General features: G+C 48.8%; 1 protein-coding gene across 1 annotated transcript; it reads right to left on the reverse strand.

The window, feature by feature from the left end:
* Positions 1-10,794: 10,794 nt before the first annotated feature.
* LOC127316268 (aspartyl protease family protein At5g10770-like) lies at positions 10,795-12,802 on the reverse strand. The gene is made up of 2 exons (XM_071823791.1): positions 12,541-12,802; positions 10,795-12,098 (listed from the first exon to the last, which is right to left on the reverse strand). The coding sequence occupies exons 1-2, from the start codon at positions 12,800-12,802 to the stop codon at positions 10,807-10,809; spliced, it is 1,554 nt and encodes a 517-aa protein (XP_071679892.1). The 3' UTR covers positions 10,795-10,806.
* Positions 12,803-22,473: the final 9,671 nt, after the last annotated feature.

The raw sequence follows: 22,473 nt of genomic DNA on the forward strand, positions 1-22,473 counted from the left end.
GTCCCGCGACGGCGACCTCCCTCACCATTCTCCGGCCACGGCTGCGAGCTCCAGCGGCGACAAGCGCACGTAGAGACGAGCTGCCGGCCGGTGCAGCGGACGGCGAGGCCGCTCGGGTTTGAACCCGAGCACACCTGCCAACATTAGAGAATGGCTCCGACGCCGCCGTGGCCAGCGACGACGACGAGGCCCATAAGGTAATCGTCCGCTTCTTAATCTTGAATTAGGGTTAGGGTTCCTCCAAAAATGGGGAATTTCATAATTTAGGGTTTCGGTAATTTTGGGGATTTTGCTTTAGGGTTGATTACGGCATCAAATCAACCAATCCCCACTTCAATTCATGCTTGACCGAAACCATGTGCATCAAAACAGGGGAAATTTTCATCATGTTAGGGTTCCGGATTGGGGAAAATCATCAAGATTTGTGCATAATTAACTTATTTCCCCTTTAAATCTTAATCAATCTTAAATCATAAGCTCATAATTGAGGAGGGGAAAAGAGGACAACATTTCTAGGGTTTCTGGAAAAAATAGGAATTTAACATAAGAGCTTTAATTCCTTTAGTTAATAGCTCAAATTGAAACCCTAGAGTGTCACATAGTCTGTTAGGGCTTGGAGTTTGAGAAAACAGGGCTTAAACTTAAGGCATGATTAATAACCAGGAAGAACAGCCTTTAAACATAAGCATAAAATACTTTCACAGAAGCAACTTGGGCATATGCCTTGACTTGGTGACAACACAAACACATGGGTATGTGCATATGCCCTTGATCTTGATCTTGGCTTGATAAATCAAGCATGAATCTTAACATAAGAGGGCTCAAACTTAAGAGCTAGATGCTCTGATACCATTGTTGGATCCAGCAGGATCAACTAGCTCTAGTTTGAGCCACAAAAGAATAAGTTCAGAAATACCTTGGTCTGAAGATGATGCCATGCCTCCTCTTGTTTAATTGCTCACACCAGGATGGAGCAATTTGTGCTAGGTTCTTCCTAGTGCTTTAGTGCTAGCCTGATCGGTGGCTTGTACTTGAGAGAATGTGTGTAAGAGAGAAGGCAGAGAGCAGCAGCCGTCTTCAACCTCTCCTCTTCTAGGTCATTTGACCCCTTTTATATGTTTAGCACTATGCACTAGGGGAACCAGCACCGTTGGATCAAAATCGATGTCTCCGATCAAGACAACACATAAGGATAGGTGGCCATTTACTGTAGAGCCGCCTTACTGTAGCTACAGTAGTGCCGCCCTACTGTAGCAGTCCAAAATATCTGACCTAGGAAAGCAGCCTAGATCACCAAAATATCCAACACCTGGCTGTTTTTATTGCACCAACTCTTGAGTCCGGCGCCTGAACTTTCTGTGCAAAGCGGGGCTTCCAACCTGTTGGCGCTTAATGATTCCAGTAACCGGCTAGATTAACGTCTATACTAGCGCACTGCGGGTGCTCTTAGTGACATTTTTATCTATCTTTCATATTGTCAGATTATTTTCCATCATTTTCTCATATATATGCATAGGCTGAAGAGCTTTTCCAAGATTTCCTCTTTTGTTCAGTTAGCCTTTGCAATATAATGTAAGCTTGTTTATTGTTCTTCTCGTGCGTATGATAATAATGTTCTGCAGATCTAGGTATACAACTGCACAGTATGTATGCTGCGATTGGAAGGGAGCCAGAGAACACAAATTACAGTCCAGGTTTTACTGGAACATTAGACTATATGTTCTTGTTGGACGGTAGTTCAGTAAAACCTACTAGCCTACTGCGTCCCCCACGAGGAGATTATGTGGATGTGGAGGGAGGTCTGCCCATCCAGGACCAAGATCAGTACAGGTTACCTTACAGGAATATGAAACAGAATCTTGACCATGTAGTACCTTACATTGTGAGACGGAAATTCTTAACCTTCGATTATGTAGTCTCCACTCATAGTCCGCAAACATGCGATTGATCTGTTACCTTACATGTTTTGTAATAGCATAGCTGATTGTACTTTTTTATGAAATAGAAGTCGAGCATGTACTGTTTATATTCATATATTATACTCCAACAAACACTATATTCATTACCATTGTTATTGCGAGAAATTTACACTATAATGATAACTATATGTGCAAGATAGTTCAAGATATGATATATATACATCAAGAGCTGATCAGTAGTATTAGTATCCATATCTATACAAGTGCATGTGGTGAACATCTTCACAGATTCAGCCATATACCTAATAAACTATGCAGCAACTGGGTAAGTTTGCTAATTCTGTAAGGAATGCGAGAATCTTTCTAAGCTAAGGCAGTGATAAGATCTCCTATGCAAGAAAGTGACTTGTTAATATGCCAAGCCTCCTTCTATCTGTCCCATGTGGTTTCTGACATGTCAACGCTCTCACTTCTTGCAAGATCTACCAAATACAGACAGCTGCAGTTAACACTAGCTGACATGTTTTATGAGAATGCACATCACTCGCATCATTGGAACTAATGGGCAGATGAATCCTGCAAGCAGAGCAGCAGAAAGTTGCAAAATAACGTTACAAGTAGTCTAGTATGGACAGATGCATAAAATTGATGTGATGAATGTACCTCCGGAATGACCGAACAATTTGCCTTCCATCATCTTGGATCAGCTAATGTGCAGATGGGATGCATATTATCATTTATGAAGTATACTACCTATTTAACACCATAAGTAAAAAAAGGAGATGTTATTCATGGACTCATCATTGATTCGAAGTCTCAACTTACACAAACTTCTGTTTGATTCTCAATGAAGCCAGCATCATCTATGTGTATATGGTTGAGACTAAGAGACCAGAGGTGTTCTCCATGCGTCCAGGCCCCTTCAGATATATCTAATCCAACAAAAAAAGCAACCAATACTTCAAATATATCTAATCTTACCGAATAGAAAGTAACCACATTGATGAAGCAAATAGATGTGACTCTACTATACATGCTTACAATTGTGGAAAAGGGGCTAGGATGTCTGAGAGGCCGCAAGTGAGAGGAAATCACCTCGACGACATTTGCAGCTGCCCCATAGAAAATTGGATGCCTAGATGAGTATAAATGTAGCTAGATTGCTCTTTTTATGTAGCAAAGACAAATAAATAGCTCTAAGACCACAAAGAGAACCCTCATATACACAGTTCAAATAAGCTAAAAATGGCTGAGCCATACTCTGCATTTAGTTCCCTAAATTCAGTGAGTAGAGTTTGGCATACGAGCAACAAAGATCTTCAGCAAAAGAAGTACCTAGATTCAGTGATTGGACTTTGGCCATAAAACTTGTACGTACTAAACCGAGATCCTCTATATTACTGTTATCTCCGGATTTTGGCCAAATCAGGAGATGGACCGTAATTGAGATGGGCTTGAAGGATATACGCGTGGAGGATCTCTGAAGCGGCCTTGCACGAGAGTTTGGGCTAAATTGCCCGTGTATCTGTATACTATTAGATCGTTTTTAGACTTAAAGATAGAGTTTGGCTCGTACACGGTTAGGTGTACTTCCGGATTAGAAAGTCCCTTGGACTATAAATATGTATCTAGGGTTATTGAGAAAGAGGGACAATCACGTTCACAACAAACACAAACCAGGCGCATCGCCACCCCTTATTTCGAGGGTTTCTTCCGGGTAAGCATCATGCTGCCTAGATCGCATCTTGCGATCTAGGCAGTACACGTTTATTCGATTACCTTGTGTTACTCGTGCTGAAGCGTTTTTGATGGCGAGTAGCACTATTTATCGTAGATGTTTTGGGGCCTGCATTGATGCTTTTCTTATGCATATTTGCCTAGCAATGCCGTCCCTCGATATCTAGCTGTCCTTACACCTATTCAGGTGTAAGGGCAGCACCTTGCTTGTTCGCCACTTAGTGGATCCAATCTGTTATAGTTGCTCCTTGTTCAAGGATTAGTTTAATATCCGCATGATTAGGCCTTATGCTAGGGTTGGATGATCCGGTAGTGCGTTAGGTGTTGTTTTGCCGTTCCTACAAGGGATGTTCCGGGAATTGACTTAATGTTGGTTTTTAGGCCTCTTTTAGGGATAGTTTCCATCATCTTTCGTGTCTGCTAGGCCCAACTACGCGTAGGACGTTCCGATTATGCGGTGAAAACCCTAAACTGTCGTAGATTGGTTTAGCTTTGTTTTGATCAAGCAGGATCCCCATGTCATCGTATATCCAACGTGAACCATGGGGCGAGCCGATCCACAGGGCAACCTGAGAGCCGATCGGGCTCGTATTTAATGTTTACGTGTCTACCATGCAGGAGACTAGTCGAAGCAATCTAACACCTTCCTGACCAGGTCTAGGTCAGGTGGCACGCCCTTGCAACCGCCAGGACGTGTGCCAGGACTTTGCGGGACGACGCGAGACGCCAGGGCCCACTAAGCGGTCGTGGGAGTCTCCCGGCTCTTCGTGTTGCTTAACCACTGCTCGCCGGTGAGTTTTGGCAGGCAACAATTACTCGTTCTTCCAGTCTACAATCCCAATTTACTTATGGATTTGTCCCAAGTAGGCAGAATTGTCATGCAGTTAACTATCAATTGTTCCTATAACATTACTGCAGCCCACCTTGAAAACTACAGAGATCTACCAATAAGGGCATATTTGGATGCCAGCCCTGACAAGCTATAGATTAATTTGACTTGCTGAAACAAAGCTATCAGCGCAGACAAATGATTTTCAGAAGAATAGACCAACTGGAATTCAGAGGAGCCATGGTCAGTTATCAAACATCAGTATCTCGGTTGATTAAGAGGAGCTAAAGTTTCTAGCGATAGTCAATTCTCGTGGACCATGTGAATTTTTAACAGCATAAAGTGACAACTTTTCAACTAAAAACATATTTGATTCAACTGTACAAGATCGTGCCGATTTAGGTGGAATGTGTACCTTAGCTTTGTTTGAGGTGCTCTTCACTGTCAGGTGGAGATCACTGGCGTGGAGGTCGCGGGGTTCACCTGACGAGAGGTGCCTAGAGGACGCGAGCGAGCTCGTGGGCGAGAGGCGAGGCTGGCCGAGCTCCTTCGCGAGGCAGCCGAGGCGGGCACGGCCGCACGGGGCACAAATGTGCGTCCGGAGAGCGGCGCGTGCGCTCCAATCTACCCACACCGACACCGATGCGCGCCTCTCGACGGCGCCGGCACCGTCCGCGCAGAGCAGTCCCGACAACACCTAGCCAGCGCCGAAGAAACCTGCCACCGTCCCCGTCCGCCGGTCCACGGGAGAGGAGAGCTGCAGAAGGGGCGGTTTACCCAAGGGGGGCACTCCGGCTGTGGGCGCTGTCGCCTCGGGGATTTGGCGGCAGGGGCTCGTCGGCAGTCGCTAGTTCTCGCCGATGCTCACGACGAAAGAAGCAGAGGTTGGGCAGCGGCAGGGGCGCTGCCGTCGTGCGTGGTGGGGGCGGTTACCTCCAAATTCACCATAATACCCCTAGTAACCTTAATATAAATTGCTTAATTAACTGGCTAGATCGGACGGACACAATTAATTAGAGCGGTAGTACCCAGTAGTACTGGATAGTACTCGACAATCACCGTAACACAGCTCCCTTTTCCTTTTTACTGAGGTGGTTTGTACTGTTTGATGTTTTCTATTACCGATAGAGTTTTTGTTTTTGGCAAAAAAAAAAAAGCAGGGCCAAAGAAAAAATTTATGTTAGTTTTTCAATCTTTCTCTTTGCGCTCGCCGAGTCGCTTGGTCAAACTCCAGCCGCGCTAGACAAAAGTGAAATGCATAATGAGCAGAGCTATTTCTTTCCACACCCGATAAAATTTGCGAACTCAACAAACACATCCATGTCGCCTTGTTGTAGGGGCTTAGTTGAGGATAGGAAAGAAAGAGAGGTCAAAAATGTAAAAGAACCAAACTCACCTGTATATCTCTGTATGTGAAGGAATGAAGGAGTAACTTCCAGAGAAATCCAATCCCCTCGAGTGTTCCTGCGGTGTGACTTCAATATGGTATCAGAGCTGGTGCTCGGCCCTCGCCGGCGGTGAGTTGGATGCTCGCGGTGGTGTTTCTGGCGAGGAAAAGTAGATAAGGGAGCGGGCCCTAGGAAGAGGCGGCAGCGGCCGGTGACGAGAGGAACGGCGTGCGTACCTGTGGTTAGGAGGAAGGCGACGAGAGGGGTGGTGTTCTGTAGCAGATAGAGAGCAGAGGAGAGAGCTTCTGCTGGTATAGCTGTGCTTGCCGGCGGTCAATCAGCAGCCTGTGGCAGAGCTCCGGGTGCCCAGGGACGTCAATGAAGGTGGGGACAGCCTCCAGGTAAGGGCGGCAGCCCAGGCGGAGAGGTTGTAGTGGTGTGGAGCCGGTGGCCGGCAAGGTGCGGAAGTACGAGGCGGAGGCTGGCGGCTAGTGGCGCAACTGTGCAAGTGCGTGAGCTGAAGTGAGGCTTGACTTGGTTGGCTGGAAGCTGTGTAGCTGCTTGTACTGCGGTAGAGAAGGAGAGGCAGGTACATGAGGTATCCTCCAGGTGTGGTTACTCGTTTCTTGTGGAAGAACTGAAGAAGCAAGGGTTTGTTCGAGTTGTTGCTAATTTGCTATCAAGAAGGGAAATACTTGTTGTGTGCGTGAGAAAAGCAGAGAAGTAAGCAGGTGGAGAGGTGTGTGGTATCCGTGGAGCTGGGTAGACTGCTGAGTGGCAGCATCAAGGAAGGAGGTAATTTGTGAGATAAAGCTGCTGTGGAGTCTTAGGTGAAGAGTAGGTTGAGAGGAACGATATGTTGCTTGGTGCAAATCTCAAGCAGGGGGAGAATTCAAGGTTTGGGATGAACCTAAGAAATGACAGTTACTTTGGATGCAATCAACCTGAGCAATGGCAGAATTGGTATAGCAGAAGACGTGCTGTTGGTACTGAGAAGTCTTGGCGACGAGATGGGGATTGGCTATGTCCAAACTCAGGCTGCAGAAATGTGGATTTTAGGTTTCGCAAATTCTGTAATTGGTGTAGAGTTGCACGCCCTGTCCGTACTAGTAGAACGTTGACAGATGAAAACGGTGGAGAATCTTCAACTATCATCATTCGATGACTGCTGATGAGTTGAGAAAATGGTACCAGTTCAAGGAAATGAAGCAAAGTGATAAGAGATCTCGAGAAGCAGCTACTGTCTCGGCTGATCTTTTTGGTAATAATTCAGCTTCTAGTGAAGGTAATTGCAGTGATAAACCATGGTTGATTGATTCAGGGGCATCTCGGCACATGGCTGGCTCTTATAAAGACTTCTACAATTATATTCTTGACTGTGCAAATCAACATGTCAAACTTGCTGATGGTTCCATCCAAAGTATTAAGGGGTCAGGAGATGTTAAGTGTACTCCACACATGACTCTTTCGTCAGTGATGCATGTTCCTTCATTCCCTATTAATCTCATGTCCGTTGGTTGTATAACTAATGAGCTAAATTGTGCAGTCATATTTCTCCCTTATGGATGTATATTTCAGGAACTTGGAACTGGAAAGATATTGGGGACAGGCACTATATGTGAAGGTTTATATTACTTAAATGGTTGCATGTCAACTGCAGTGGCTGCTACCTTATCAATGTCCCCTACAGATGAGTTTCTCATACTTCATCGTCGGTTAGGGCATATACCTTTTATGAAGTTGGGTCAGCTGTATCCTAGCCTTTATGGCAAGGTTGATAAGGGGAAGTTAGTATGTGATGCCTGTGAATTTGGCAAACATATTAGAAGCTCCTACCTGTTGTCTGATAATAGAAGTGCAAAACCATTCCAAACTATACATTCTGATGTTTGGGGTCCTAGTGGAGTTGTGTCGATCAATGGGTATCGTTATTTTGTGACCTTCATTGATTGCTGCACCAGAACAACCTGGTTATATGTCTTAAGGAACAAAAATGATGTTTTTGAATGCTTTAGAGACTTTCATAATTTGGTTATGAATCAGTACAATGCTCAGCTGCAGATCTTTCGCACTGATAATGGCACAGAATATGTGAACAAGCTCTTTGATGAGTATTTGTCAAGCTTTGGCATTATTCATCAAACTACTTGTCCAGGTGCTTCTGAACAGAATGGTCTAGCTGAACGAAAGAACAGACATTTATTAGAAGTTACTCGTTGTTTAATGATGGAAATGAATGTTCCCAAATTCCTATGGGGTGAAGCTGCGATGACTGCTGCATATTTGATCAATAGGATGCCAACAAGAGTACTTGGTGATAAAACACCTATAGAATGTTTAACTGGTAAAACAACTTATGTGGTCCCACCAAAGGTGTTTGGGTGTGTATGCTTTGTAAGAGATCATAGGCCATCTATGGGTAAGTTGGACCCAAGGGCTTTAAAATGTGTATTTGTTGGGTATTCTGGTAAGCAAAAGGGGTATAAATGCTGGTGTCCGTCAGAGAGGAGAATGTTTATCAGCATGGATGTTACTTTTAGAGAGAATGCACCCTTTTATGGGGAACCAACTGACTTGACTGATGTGTTCCCTGATTTGTTCAATGATGATAGCTCAGATGGAGTGTTGAGGGCAGGGGGAGATGAGAGAAGAGAAGACAATGATGCAACTTCACAAAAGATGATTGTTGGAGTAATTCCAACTGGAGATGAGCCTGATGGTAGAGATGAAGATACATCAAATACTGAACAAGATCACACTCAGGGGGAGCAGCAAGTATATCAACCTGAAGGGTCAAGATGGCGAAAAAACCTTCAGGTTTATTCCCGAAGACACCGAGTAGAGAAGGATCAGGTGCAGGGAGAGGAAGATATTTTATTGAGACAGAGTTCTGAAACTCAAGGCTACTCAGACATACAAGAGCCGAACTCGAGTCCTTCTGCAAGTGATGGTATAATCTCTCCTCCACATGATGATTTAGATCTCCCTATAGCTCTAAGAAAACAATCTCGCACTACTGCTGGTAAATTACCATCAAACCTGTCCCAATATGATGTCTCTAATTATGTTTCATATTCATCTATGGGCCCCCAATACAAAGCATTCATAGCAGCATTGGACTCTACTTTACCTATACCACGTAACTGGCAGGAAGCAAAACAATACCCAGAATGGAGGAAAGCTATGATGGAGGAGATGGAGGCACTTGACAAGAACAATACTTGGGTACTTACTACTCTTCCTCCTAATAAAAAGATTGTTGGTTGTAAATGGGTATTTACTGTAAAACAAAATCCAGATGGTAAAGTGGAAAGATATAAAGCTAGATTGGTGGCAAAGGGCTATAGCCAAACTTATGGAGTGGATTATGGTGAGACTTTCGCACCAGTGGCAAAAATGAACACTATTAGGGCCGTTATATCTATTGCAGTAAACAATGAGTGGAAATTGTTTCAAATGGATGTAAAGAATGCCTTCCTTCATGGAGATCTACATGAAGAAGTTTACATGGAGATTCCTCCAGGTTTTAATAGCAGAGAAACTGTCGGTAAAGTATGCAGGTTAAGAAAATCTCTTTATGGGCTGAAACAATCTCCTAGAGCTTGGTTTGGGAGGTTTAGGAAGGAAATATGCTCTATGGGCTATCGACAAAGCAATGCAGATCACACCCTCTTTTTTAAACACCGAGGTGGCAAGATTGTTATTCTTATTGTGTATGTTGATGATATTGTGATCACAGGTAATGATGATGATGGGATAGCATGCTTGAAGAAAATGTTGGCAAAATCATTTGAAGTCAAGGATCTGGGTTTTCTTCACTATTTCCTAGGCATTGAGGTTGTATATGGACCACAAGGTATTTATCTATCCCAGCGAAAATATGTGCTTGATTTACTTGCCGAGACTGGGATGCTAGGGTGTAAACCAGCTTCCACACCTATAGAGCTGAATCATCGTACTCGTGCTGACCTGGGTGACACACTAGATAAACAAAATTACCAGAGACTTGTGGGGCGCTTGATTTATTTATCACATACTAGACCAGATATTGCATATGTTGTTAGTATTGTCACGATATATGCATGATCCCGTAACCGATCATATGGATATTGTAAAACGAATCTTGAGATATCTTAAAAGCTGCCCTGGGAAGGGAATTCTGTTTTCCAAGAACGGGCATCTAAAAATAGAAGGGTACACAGATGCAGATTGGGCTGGGTGTTTGGATGATAGAAAATCCACCTCTGGGTACTGCATGTTCATCGGTGGTAATTTAGTGAGCTGGAGGAGTAAAAAGCAAAGTGTTGTTGCAAGGTCAACAGCGGAAGCGGAATTTAGGTCTATGGCCTCAGGATTCTGTGAATTAATATGGCTGAAGTTGTTGCTAAAGGAGCTTAAATTGTTTGACAATACACCTCTTCGTGTGTATTGTGATAACCAAGCTACAATCAGAATTGTGAACAATCCTGTATACCATGACAGGACAAAACACATTGAAATAGATCGGCACTTTATCAGAGAGAAATTAGATGAAGGGGTAATTCAGGTTTGTTATGTTAGATCTGGGGAACAACTAGCTGATGTATTAACAAAAGGTGTCTGTAATGTAACTTTTATGAAATTATGTAGCAAGATGGGGCTTGTGGATATTTTCGCCCCATCTTGAGGGGGAGTGTTGTAGGGGCTTAGTTGAGGATAGGAAAGAAAGAGAGGTCAAAAATGTAAAAGAACCAAACTCACCTGTATATCTCTGTATGTGAAGGAATGAAGGAGTAACTTCCAGAGAAATCCAATCCCCTCGAGTGTTCCTGCGGTGTGACTTCAATACGCCTCATCGATCGAGAGCACTAACAGCCAGGAGTTCAATTAATTAGGACGCCGATAGCAACGGCAATACAACAAGTGAAACAATTAATGGGTCAGCTACCTATAGCTAGCAGGCACCACGGCGGAAGCCGACGGCCCCGGCGGCGACGTCGAAGAGCACCTCGTGCGTCTGCTGCTGCACGTTGCCCATGAAACCGAGGGCGAAGTCCGTGCGGGTGGGGGTGAAAGCGAGGCACCCTTCCAGCAAGACGGCCACCGGGTCGAGCTTGACGACGGCGCCGCCGTCGAACACCAGGGAAACAGCGGGCACCGTCAGATTGGTGAACCCCCCAAAGTCGTAGCAGGTGTCGAGGTTCGCCATGGGGCCGCGCCTGGTGTACGCTCTCATGGACCTCCTGAACGCCCGCCGCAGCGCGAGGTACGCGGTGGGGGGCAGCTGCGTGACGATGGAGCTCGAGTCCATCACCGTCCCGCCGGAGAAGACGACCCGCGGCACGTTGAGCCGCCGCCCGGCCACGATGATGCCCTGCAGCCGCACAATGTAGATGCTGGGGTTGATGAACTCGGCGTTCCTGAGCAGCGGCGTGGTCGCGAACGTGGAGGCGCCCCCGTCCCCGTCGGCCGGCCCGCCGAGCGAGAGGAAGCCGGAGGCGCTCGACTGCGGGACGCAGTAGGAGAAGGCGTTGCCGAAGGCGCGGGCCGTCTGCGCGAGCAGCGACTGGGGCCCTCCGCCGAGCGACATGGTCCCGGAGGTCTGGCTGCTGAAATTGCCATGCACGGCGTGGCTGCACCCGAACCGGAAGTTGAGGAAGGTGGTGCTGGGGCTGATGGTCAGCGTGTCTGTCATGTACGTGCCGGCGGTGGCTCTGCCATTGCTGTACTTGATCAGGTACTGGCACTCTCCGGCGGAGTTGTTGTTGGAGCAGCCATTGGCGAAGGCGCCGAGGGCACGGCAGGCGCGGGAGCCGCAGCGGACAGCCGCGGCGGTGCTCGACCGCTTCGGATCGAAGTAGGCGTTCCGCTGCGGGTAGCACTGTGGGAATGGGCAAGGGAGACACTGGATCCACGGGACATCTACCGTCGTGTCGATGGCCATAGTCTGGGAGAGGAACATGGGGTCGCCGCCGTCCCTGGACCACTGCGGGTCGCCGGAGCCGGAACCGATGCCGAAGCTCCCTTCCAGCATGTAGTCCACCTGAATCATCTCCACATGCGCCTTATCCGGGTCCAGCACGTCGTCCGCCTCGCCGCCCATGGTTTTTCTTCGTACGTGCTCGGTGCGGACCTGATCCCAACGGAGCATCTCGACCAGGGACGGCGGCGGCTTGTCAGCCGACGACGAGCATGGGCCATACGGACGGTGCAGCGGCACCCAAGCCCCATTGCTTGACGGAATCACTGCAAACAAAAACACCACTTAGGCCCATGGTCCAACAAAAGATTTGGATCATGCAAAGCAAAGCGTATATCGTACCCTTGAGGCCAGAGCAGATGGATTTCGGCTCCAGGTGGCTGGTTTGCACGACGTTGTAGTGCTGGCGGCGTCCATCTGCTCCAGCGCCGGCATGGGCAATGGGGCAACCAATGGACAAGAGGAGGACGGGACTGCCAAGGAAAACCCTAGCCCCTTAGCCGCTCCCGCGGGCGGCCTGGGGCTCCCGGCGGCGCCCCCCTCGTCTCCCTCCTCCCCTTCCCCTCCTCCTCGCCGCCGCCTCAGCCCGTGCGGCGCCGGCGGCGGCGGGGCCCCTCTCTCCCCCTCGTGCGGTGGCGGCGGCGCGGGCTGGCGCGGCCGGCGAGGGCGCCGTGCTGGCGTGGGGTGCGGCGGCGCGGTTTCTGCAACGGCGTGGTGGCTGCGTGGCCTGTGCGTGTTCGCGGCGGTTGCTCCCGGAGTGGCCGGCGGCGGGCGGCGCGAGCTCTGCGCGCGGCGGCCTGGTGATGCGCGGCGACGTCGGGTGGAGGTCCAGCTCGGCAAGGCGTGGTGGGCAACGGCGCTCGTCCGGCCGACCATGGAGGAGACCTGCATGCTGTGGGCTGTGCGGATCCAGATCGGGTCTGGCCGCCTCAATTCGGGCCGGGCAGGGGCCCGGGCCCTTCGAGCCCATCCATCTCTGCCCAGATCTGCGTGCTCCGGCCGCCTCGGGGGCGGTTTGGTGGTCGATCTGGCAGGGGGTGCTCTTTCCAGTGGGTCGGCGGCGGTGCTACGGCGGCCCGGAGTCTTTGGCCGGCGTCTGCGGCCCTCGCGATGGTGTCCTCTATGCGTAGCAGCTTGCCATGCTCAGAGTTAGGTTCCGGGGCGGCGGCCCTGGTCGGTGGGAGCCATTTTGGTTGGCGGGCGTGCCAGTGGCTCTGGAGCTGGCCGGAAACCATGGTCGCGGGGGCGACGTGGTGGCCGGCGAGCTGCGTGCGGTGGCAGTGGATCGACCGCCGCCGGCGGTCGGTGTGCTGGGTAGAAGGCGGGGAGAGTTCGCCGAGGGGAAACCCTTGCCCACCCAGGCCACGACGGCGACGTCCGCGGACGCCGTTCCCTTCTTGAAGGCGTTGTTGAGGCTTCTCCCTGTCCTTCTACATGCTCCGGGTGAAAGCCCAAGATCCTCGGATCGGGCGGTGGCGGCGCTCTCGTGCCGTGATCTTCTTGAAGACACCGCCTTGGAGTCCACATTGTGCGGCTCTCCGTTGGTGGTGTGGCTGAGGCGCGGTATTCGTCGAGCAAGGTGCTCCGGGTGAAAACCCAAGATCTACGGATTGGGCGGTGACGGCGCGCTCGTGTCGTGTTCTTCTTGAAGACATCGTCTTGGAGTTTACCAGTGTTTCTTCGGATGTCGTTGGCTCTTCGCTTGGCGACCATCGGCAAGGCTTGCGTGCTGCCCTGCTTCCTCGTCGGGTTTCCATGGTGCTGCTTGTTGGGGTTCGATCGGTGGTGGTCGATGCACAGTGGTGGTCGGCCACTGGTGGCGCTGCCCGCGGCGGAGAGTTCTGTTGACGGCGTGCGTGTTCGATGGCTCGCTCTAGGGTGAGCTCCGACCCGACACTGTTGCTGTCCGGTGTCTTCTCCGAATCTTCGTAGGCTTCGTAAGGGTCGTGATCGCCGTTCGAGGTTCCGGTTGTAGCCATGTTGGCAACTCGTGTGGGTGTGTGGGTGTGTGTTGTAAGCTGGGTTCAACTCTTTGTACCTTCTCGCCGTTGTGGCGTTATTAATTTAACGTCGGGCCTTTTGGCCTTTGATCTAAAAAAACAAGAGGAGGACGGCGAAGAGAACCAGCGGGCCGGAAGCACGGGCTTCCTGTGATGTTGTCATTTCCAGCTGATTGGTAGATCTTGCCAGGCCCTGGATCTAGCTATACCTGTACTACATGTCTGCATAGTAATGTTGGATTCCTCCTCTCAACATGGTTCCAGAGACATCACAAAGTAAGATGGGACTTGATGTTGCAAGACCAAATCAAAAGGCGGTCTCTCGGGGTGAAAAAGTTGAAATTATCTAATATTAACTTCTTCGGCAAGTGGTGGTTGACATTAGTAAGTGAATCAGGTCACTGACAGCAGCTAGTGAAAGCAAAATATGGAGTTCACCATGGGATTTGGAAACTGAAGCACATACACAGAAATTCAACTTCTTGGAGTGACTTGTTGAACAACAAAAAAACTCATATATGCGGGGACTGGGACCATGATAGTTATTGGTGGCAGAGAGACAGCTTTCGGGCATCAAGCTTGGTGTAAGAGCATCTTCATAGACGCTCTATCCCACGCTCTATAAAAAAAGTGGTTGGTTTAGCGCGTGGGCGCAAAATTATGCTCCAATAAGCGCTCTATCCCGCGCTGTAAAATACAGCTTGGGGCAAAAATGCTATGCCGTGCATTATATCTACCGCGCCGGAAAGAGCGCGTTGTATCCGTCACGCGCAGAAACAACTACGGATTTTTACAGCTCCAAGGTTTAGAGCTTCTGTTGGAGGTGAATATGGCCTCACACACAAAACATAGATAAAGCGCGCTGTAAAGTGATTTTTACAGCGCCAAATTTAGAGCGTCTGTTGGAGATGCTCTAAGAAAATCTTCCTTCGTGAGAAATTCAATCATCCTTTCGATATTAGCTTTGATCGGGATTGTAGTGTCAGTGTCAATATTATGGCTTGGAACGATGCTTGGCCTCGCATCGGGTTTCGTGTTGATATAGTTGTTCGGTTAAAAGCGGATGTTACGATTGGAGTACTATTTCATATCGTATACATACCAAACATAAGAATACATGTATAAAACGTTGTACCCTATAATACACATATATTGTTAACAACCCTTCGTAATCACAACCTTGTGAACTCATCAAGATTTTTGACTGGGCTTTTGCGAAACCATCTGCTACTTGATCTTTACTGGAGACAAACTTGATATCTAACATCTTGCGTACAACGCTTTCTCCAATAAAATGACAATCAATCTCAATATATTTAGTCCTTGCATGAAAGACATGATTTGCACAGAGATATCTTGCTCCTAGATTATCACACCATCAACATGACATTTCTTTTAATGTTCACCAAGAAGAGATCATCCCATATCAACTCAGCTGAGGCATTAGCTAGAGCTTTATATTCATCCTCGCTACTAGATCTTGATACCGTGGCTTATTTTCTAGCACTTCACGAGACCAAGTTTGGTCCAAATAATATAGCAAAATCTCATGTAGACCATCACCAAGACAACTTGTCCATCCTGCATCAGACGACTTTTGAGGAGGAACCAAGAAAAGAGGAGGGGCATATTCGGGAGTTCAGTGATTGCATCCGCTCCTAGCGTCATCCGCGCCTTGTTCCCTGGGAAAAATTGCAAAAAAATTTACGCCCTAATCATTGGCAAGGAGGGAATAGTACACTGGCTCGTTCTAGTACCCCAGAGTCCAGATTGACTACACAAGCCTAGTACAGTCTACACTACAGGGTAGGTAGCTTTTTTTTTTTGAGGGATCATAGCTCTTTATTACTCAATGACCAAAGGTACAACATCAGGAGGGTTAAGGAGCCACAGGCGGCGACCTTGTAATAAATCCAGAGAGCTACGAGCTAGATCATGGGCATGCCCATTAGAAACTCTATTTTCATGAATGAATCTAACATCCATGAACTCAGCACTACGCTTCTTTATTTCACACAGAAACTTGGACGAAATTTTTTCTTCAAGGCTGACACTACTTCCTGACAATCTGAAGCTATAACACACTTGGGAATCTGTAGATCACTAGCCAGTGCCAATGCCTCACGGCATGCAATGGACTCCAGAGTGGCAGGATCAGCAATACCCATACAAGCTAGAGCTGAAGCACCCATGAAATGTCCATCCACACTACGACAGATTGCCGCCATCACACCACGATTTCCAGCTCTACAGGGTAGGTAGCTAGCCAGGTGGATCGGTAGACCGCCCGCCGGCCCGCTTGTTTGATCACACATGGGCCGGGGCGTCCAACTGGTCTAAGCACGGCACGTCGGCGACGGTGTAGGCGACGGGACCGACGGCGACGCTCACCAGCCTGCAATAGTACGTCGCGCGGACTTTGGTGGTGGCCCTGGCCACCTTGGTGCTCAAGAGCCCGCTCAGCTCCATCTCCACGCCGGCCACTCCGCGTACCTCGTAGAGTGCCCGCACGTACCGCATCGGCACTGTTAGAGTATACCACAATTAGATAGTATTAGAGTATGACACGGTTTCCTATATTTGGTAGTTTAGGATTCTATCTCTAGTAGGCTTCTTAGGCTGGTGCCAGCGCGGGCGCTATCGCCCGGCTAGGGGCGGGAGGCGGGCTGGAGCGAGGCGAGACGAGAGCGCGGGGCGCTGCGGCTGGCGCCGGGCGCTACCGCCCGCTGCCGCCCGGCTACCGCCCGCGTTAGAGGGCGACAGCGAGGCGTTAGCGGGGCGAGAGGCGGGGCGGCGCGTTGGCGGGGCTGGGCGAGAGACGGGCGGGCGAGAGGGCGGGCGGGAGTGGGGCGAGATGCGGGCGAGAGGCGGGCGGCAGTGTGTAACGGCTAGCTGAGGTGGCGCAATCTGATTCGTCCACCTCAGCTAGCCGTTGGGGTTCAAAAAATCCTGAAAAAATGCCAAGCCTAGCAGCCAGGATTCAGATGGACACCGAAATGAGGGAGTCACCGATGTATACACAGCTCCAGCATGATTTGATTGAGCATGTGTGGGCTAATTCCTAGATTATGTAATTTTTTCAAATTTTTATGTAATCTTTTCAAATTGTTATGTAATTTTTTTTATGATGTAATCGGTAACAATTTTAGTTCAATAAAATAATTTCCTTGCATTATTTATATTGTTGTAATGTGAAAAAGAAATGCTGATGTTGAAGAGAGAGAAAAGCTGACGTGGAGGAGAGAGAAGTAAAGCTGGCACTATAGCCTGTGCATTGGCACCGTGGAGTGAGAGTGGGGTGAGAGTGAGGGAAAAAGCTGACGTGGCGGGTGAGAGTGTAGTGGTGCATTGGCACCAGCCTTAGTCCCCAAGTCTTCTACTACTATATAATCAGTCCAAGGGGCTCTCAATGTAATCACGCAGTATCAATCTGGAATTAATACAACTATTATTGCCTTCAGGCACGTCCTCCTTCGCCTCCAGCGACACAATCACGATGGCCTCGTGCGCCGTCTGCTGCGGCACGGTGATGTCTTCCGGCAGACCGAACTCGGCAACCCGCGCTTCAGGCGCCGGCGAAGATGATGATGATGAGGACGCCTCCGTGAGCCGGACGGTGACGTTGGAGTACAATACCGAAGCGTGTCCACTGGGGTTGTTGGCCCTAAGGACGAACCGGAAGGTCACGACGTTGCCGGGCGGCGGCAACGACGGGATATAGGCGACTTGGATGTGGCCGCCGGCGAGCTTCAGCTGGAGCTTCTCGGGGCGGAGCATCACCACCACTGCCCGAATGATCACTGCCACGGCCACCACGGTCACAATGGACGCCACCGCCAAACGGGCCATGTATAGCCACCGGAAACTCCTCCAGCTGCTCGTCGTCTTGCCCCCCTGCTCGGCCATCTCGATGTTTTTTTACCGGGGAGTGGGGAACGTACTGGCTATTGCGCTAGAGTCGTCGTTACTGCGGGGTCTTCCTGAATGAGAGATACACTTCCAGTATCTATTTATAGAGTACTAGCAAAACATGTCCGTGCGTTGCATCGGGAGCCCTTGCGTTGCAACAAAAATCATTCATATACATGAGTTTTGAGTTACATGAGATCCCATTTCAACCTAATACAAATGGTTATAAAATCTAAACACTCTCGATGATTTTGATCAACATGCATTATATCTCTAGAAAAGGACATTTCAAATTCATTTTACCATAAAAAATAAGCGTTGAAGATTTGAACACGCAAAAAGATGAACTAACAAGTTATATGCTTTCTTGGAGCACATTTAGAAGATGACACCTTGAATTTACAAAAAGAATATATATATTGGTAGCCTGAAGTTCAGTTTTATCCTCTTCAGCATGTATGTACATTACAAAGGAAGTTCCATCAATAAAGTTGTTTGCATAGATCATAATACCTTTTGATGCTCTAGAAAGAGCTAACTGATTGTTATGTAAGCTACATTCCTAATTAAATATTAAAATCTAAACATCATCATCATGTATGTACTCTGGAATAACATATATATGCAAGAGTTGGCTTTGTCTGTTTAATAGAAAAACTCTTAACAAAAGTAGCAAATTGATTGGGTTAGCTTACCCAGTTAAGCCATGAAGATGTATGTTAAAGTTCCACCAGATCATGCATATTGTTTTCTTCGAGTTGCTTGTTTTGCAGAATTTTGCACTCGAAGATAACTCATTATCAATGGCATTTTCTGCAAGTGTTACACTTAACTGAAGCTCCCCAACCCATCCTTTTATCAAACTGACAACTCTGAACCTACAAAAAATCTTATTTGTTTTTCCATTAGACAAAATATGAATTTCTCACTGGCGGACTAAAGATGGTCAGAAAATCACCCACGAGCCAGCATCATTAAATTCCACACATGGCCACCATAAGCATCCCAGCACGCACCTTGTACCTCACCAAACAATTGAGTAAAAAGGCGTGGGTAGGAACCACTTCACTAATGTGCAGATCAGCCTACAACACATCACACAAATGCAGGAACAAGTGCATTATCGACACAGCTGCTGGGATTTGCAACGCCGGTGGGCTGACCTTCCCGGTGGGACAACACATTTATCCAACTTGTGAAGCCTTCAACATTCATCTCCTCAGTGGATGCCAACTGCCAAGAGCAGAATGATGCTTTACATCAGCATTTACACCATACTTGTGTGCGTTGTCTCTAGTAGAAAGCTTCAGGCACTTCACATCAAGAGTACCTTGTAGAAATTACACTCCAAAAATAATCACGAAGATGAGGAAATTCTGAAATTCATCCTCGCTGTAGCGGGTTCTCCTGAATCTTGATTGGCCTCGACCTGCTGCCCTGAGGAAAAATCTGCAAGAGCAGAGCCTGGAGTGCGACGATTGCATCACGGAGCGCGAGGCAGGGTGTTGTGGCAAACCCTCACGGCAGAGGAATTGACGCGTGGAGCACCACGGCGGCACCCGACAGCAATGGCGCCGGCAGTGGCTCCCGAGCGGTCCCTGGCGGCTGCGGCGCGAGGCTCGGGTCGCCACGGAGACCTGTGATCCGGGATGGCGACCACCTACGGACGCGGCCGGTCGACTCCGGGCCTCTGGCAAGTCGGGCTTGTTCGGGAATCCAGAGGGCATGGGGCTTGGGATGGCACAGAGGGGTTGGGTCGGGGAGGACCATGAGCTTCCGCCCAGTTGATTGGATTCATGCGCAGTGGCTCCGGCGAGCAGCTCTCACGAGTAGGGTGGGAAGGGCAGAGCACGCCGGTGAGCAGGTCTCACGGCCGGTCTCCCCGGAGATCGAGGTGTGACGGCCGACCTCAGGGCCGATGCGCGTGGGGAAGATCGGTGGGAAGAAAAAAAACGAAGCGGTATAGGTGGCATCGTCAGTATTATGACATTTAGTGGAAGGGTAAATTTGTAAAAAAACTGGACGGACGAACAAGAAGCCTTATTTTCTTTATTATTAGGTATAGATATAGATATTCGCTATCGTCAAGGGATTTAATTATGATTTTGCTAATTCTTGATCATTTTGATTTTTTATTTATCAGTTGATATTATAATTTAAATTTTAAATCGTGATAAACTAGGAACAATCTGGAGTACTTTTTTTTTTTGGCACTCATCTGTATGGTTTTTGTATAAGCTCCCATGCATTCTCATAACACTTTCTTGGTCAATCCAGACACCAACACATTTTCTGGCCTAGCCGAAAACTAATGACCACAACGCAGATTTTTTTTCCGCTGGACGTGTATGAACAAGTTCTGAAGTTGACAGATAAAATAGTTTCTGTTTGTCCAGTGGGTTATAGAAAAAAAATCTTTTAATTATGGGCATGTCCAGATCTTAGTCAATTAGATTTTTTTTTGAGCCTTATCCTCTCCCCGTCAACAGTAGAGAGAGGGCGCGGCGATCCCGGGCGTTCCACCTCGCCGCCGCCAGATCGGCGGTTTCCTCACCCTCCGGCTGCTGCTACGGCGGCGGGAGGATGAGGATTCGGTTTGGGAGCTAGCCGGCGGCGTTGGGGAGTGGGCGGCGCGGCCGGAGTGGCGTTTTGTGACGGAGGTCTTCCTCTCCGGCGGTGGAGGTCCGAGGAGCTCTGCTGCTGATCTTCTGTCTTCCGTGTGCTCGGGGCTCGGCGGAGCTGCTGGGTGCGACAATCCCTCGCCGGCGTCCGCGGGACGTCGGATCCGGGGTCTCAAAAATCTGAATCGAGCTAGTGATGCGGTGCAGGGCATTGGCTTCGGCGGCGCTGGATGGAGGCCCTTCGGGGCCGAGCTTCGTCGACTTCCCGTCTGCAGAGGGGCTGCTCCAAATCCAAGGCATGTGTGGAGCAGCAGCGGCGGCGCGCCGGCGGTACGTCTTCGTCGCCGTCTTCGTCAACGGGGTGCTCAGGGGCTTCAATGTAATTTCCTTTTGTCTTTCTGTAAGAACCTTGTTAAATATCAGCAGCTCTTTTCCGGCAAAAAAATGATTTAACTTAATTTTAGTCGGGCGGCGTCATTGAAGTCTTACTTACAATCTAGTTGCAACTTTATATGCAACTCACATTTTAGCATGAGTCACGAAACAAAATCAACGGTTTGATTTTTCTCTTAGTTGCAACCCAGTGCACCTGGAGAAATCTTAGAACTCATGAATATTCTTGTCTTTCAATTGTTTGATTTTTCCTCTCAGTTGCAACCCATGCATAATTCCTTTGTCTGTAATTTTTTTTTCAGATATTGTATGAGTGCACAAGAATTTAAACATATTTCAAAAAAATGATGAGTTCAGAGGCAAATTTCTGATCATTTGACCGAAAGGAAAACGGGAATCACTGAAATTCAGGAATTTCAATAGAGGCTGAAAATTTCCAAAACCAAAATTTAAAACCATTTGTACCAAGGAGCAAGGTACATTCATTCAAGCATCTTCTAGCATAACTATGCCTTACACGAAGGCTGTCATTCTTTCAAAACTTCGAACTTTCTTTCTTACTTTTTGTGAATTACAGAACGACAAATTCTTCCAACAAACCTTTCTTTTTTCAGCAAATTAACTTTAACATTAGCCCGCATCATTACATACACAGAGTACATTTCTTCATGGAAGAAAGTAGCGTGGAATTAAGCAACTATTCCTTAAAAATAATACTACTACTAAATACTATGCCAGGGATTGAGTGATTTTTCGCTAAGAAAATCACAAGAACAGCTAGAGGTAGACACAGATGGATTGATATGTCAGGCAGCGCAACGGATCCTTGTGGCGGCGGCGGCGGCGGTGAAGAAGTCGACGGGCTGGCAGGACACCTCCACGTCGTACGGGCGGGAGTAGGCCAGCCCGACTTTGAACCGGACCTGGGCGACCACCAGCACGCTCATTGGAGGCGCCCGGCGGCCGTCCCCGAAGCTCTCCTGGTCGAAGAAGCCCGACACCCGGAAGCCGCGCGAGCTCGCCGGCGGCTGGAGGAGCGGCATGGCATGGTGGACCTCCGTCTGCAGCGAGGCCGCCGCCCCGTGCTTCGCGCTGTACAGCTGCAGCCTGGCCGTGACGGAGCTGTACTCCACGCCGGCGCGGCGGCTCGGGTTGGCGGCGTCGAGGGTGAAGTTGAGGACCAGCGCCGCGCCCTCGACCTTGCTGTTGGAGGTGGCGGTGACGGAGAAGTCGATGCGCGCGGGGCTGAGGACGACGGAGGTCACGATGGCGACGATGCTCACGGTGAGGGTCACGGCGATGGCCGCCAGGATGTACTGCTTCGTGCCCCACGCCGGGGACGCGTTGGCACCGCTGCAGGTCACCATGCTTGAAGCAGCTGTGTCTTTGTGCTGCGCATAGTAGCCATGTTCCCGGTACGGTGGGAACGAGGGACGGGAACGGGGGACGGGATTCGGAGGCTGGCAAAACTAGGGTACAGTAGGGGTATACATCTCTCGATCGATTTTTCGATGGAGGGGACGTGAACCAATCAATTTCGGGACGATGAACCCGGTACGGGAGGATGAATCGGGAACGCGAACCTCTCAGAAAGAAGAAGAGAATGGAAGCGCAGGAGGCAGAAAAGTAGTCCTTCTAAACGAAACTTGCTATTGCTATCACCGCATAGAACAGAATCCAATTGATTAATTGATCCTTTGATCGAGGTGCATAACTGC

The sequence above is a fragment of the Lolium perenne genome, chromosome 7, assembly GCF_019359855.2.
Source record: "Lolium perenne isolate Kyuss_39 chromosome 7, Kyuss_2.0, whole genome shotgun sequence".
Taxonomy (NCBI): Eukaryota; Viridiplantae; Streptophyta; class Magnoliopsida; order Poales; family Poaceae; genus Lolium; species Lolium perenne.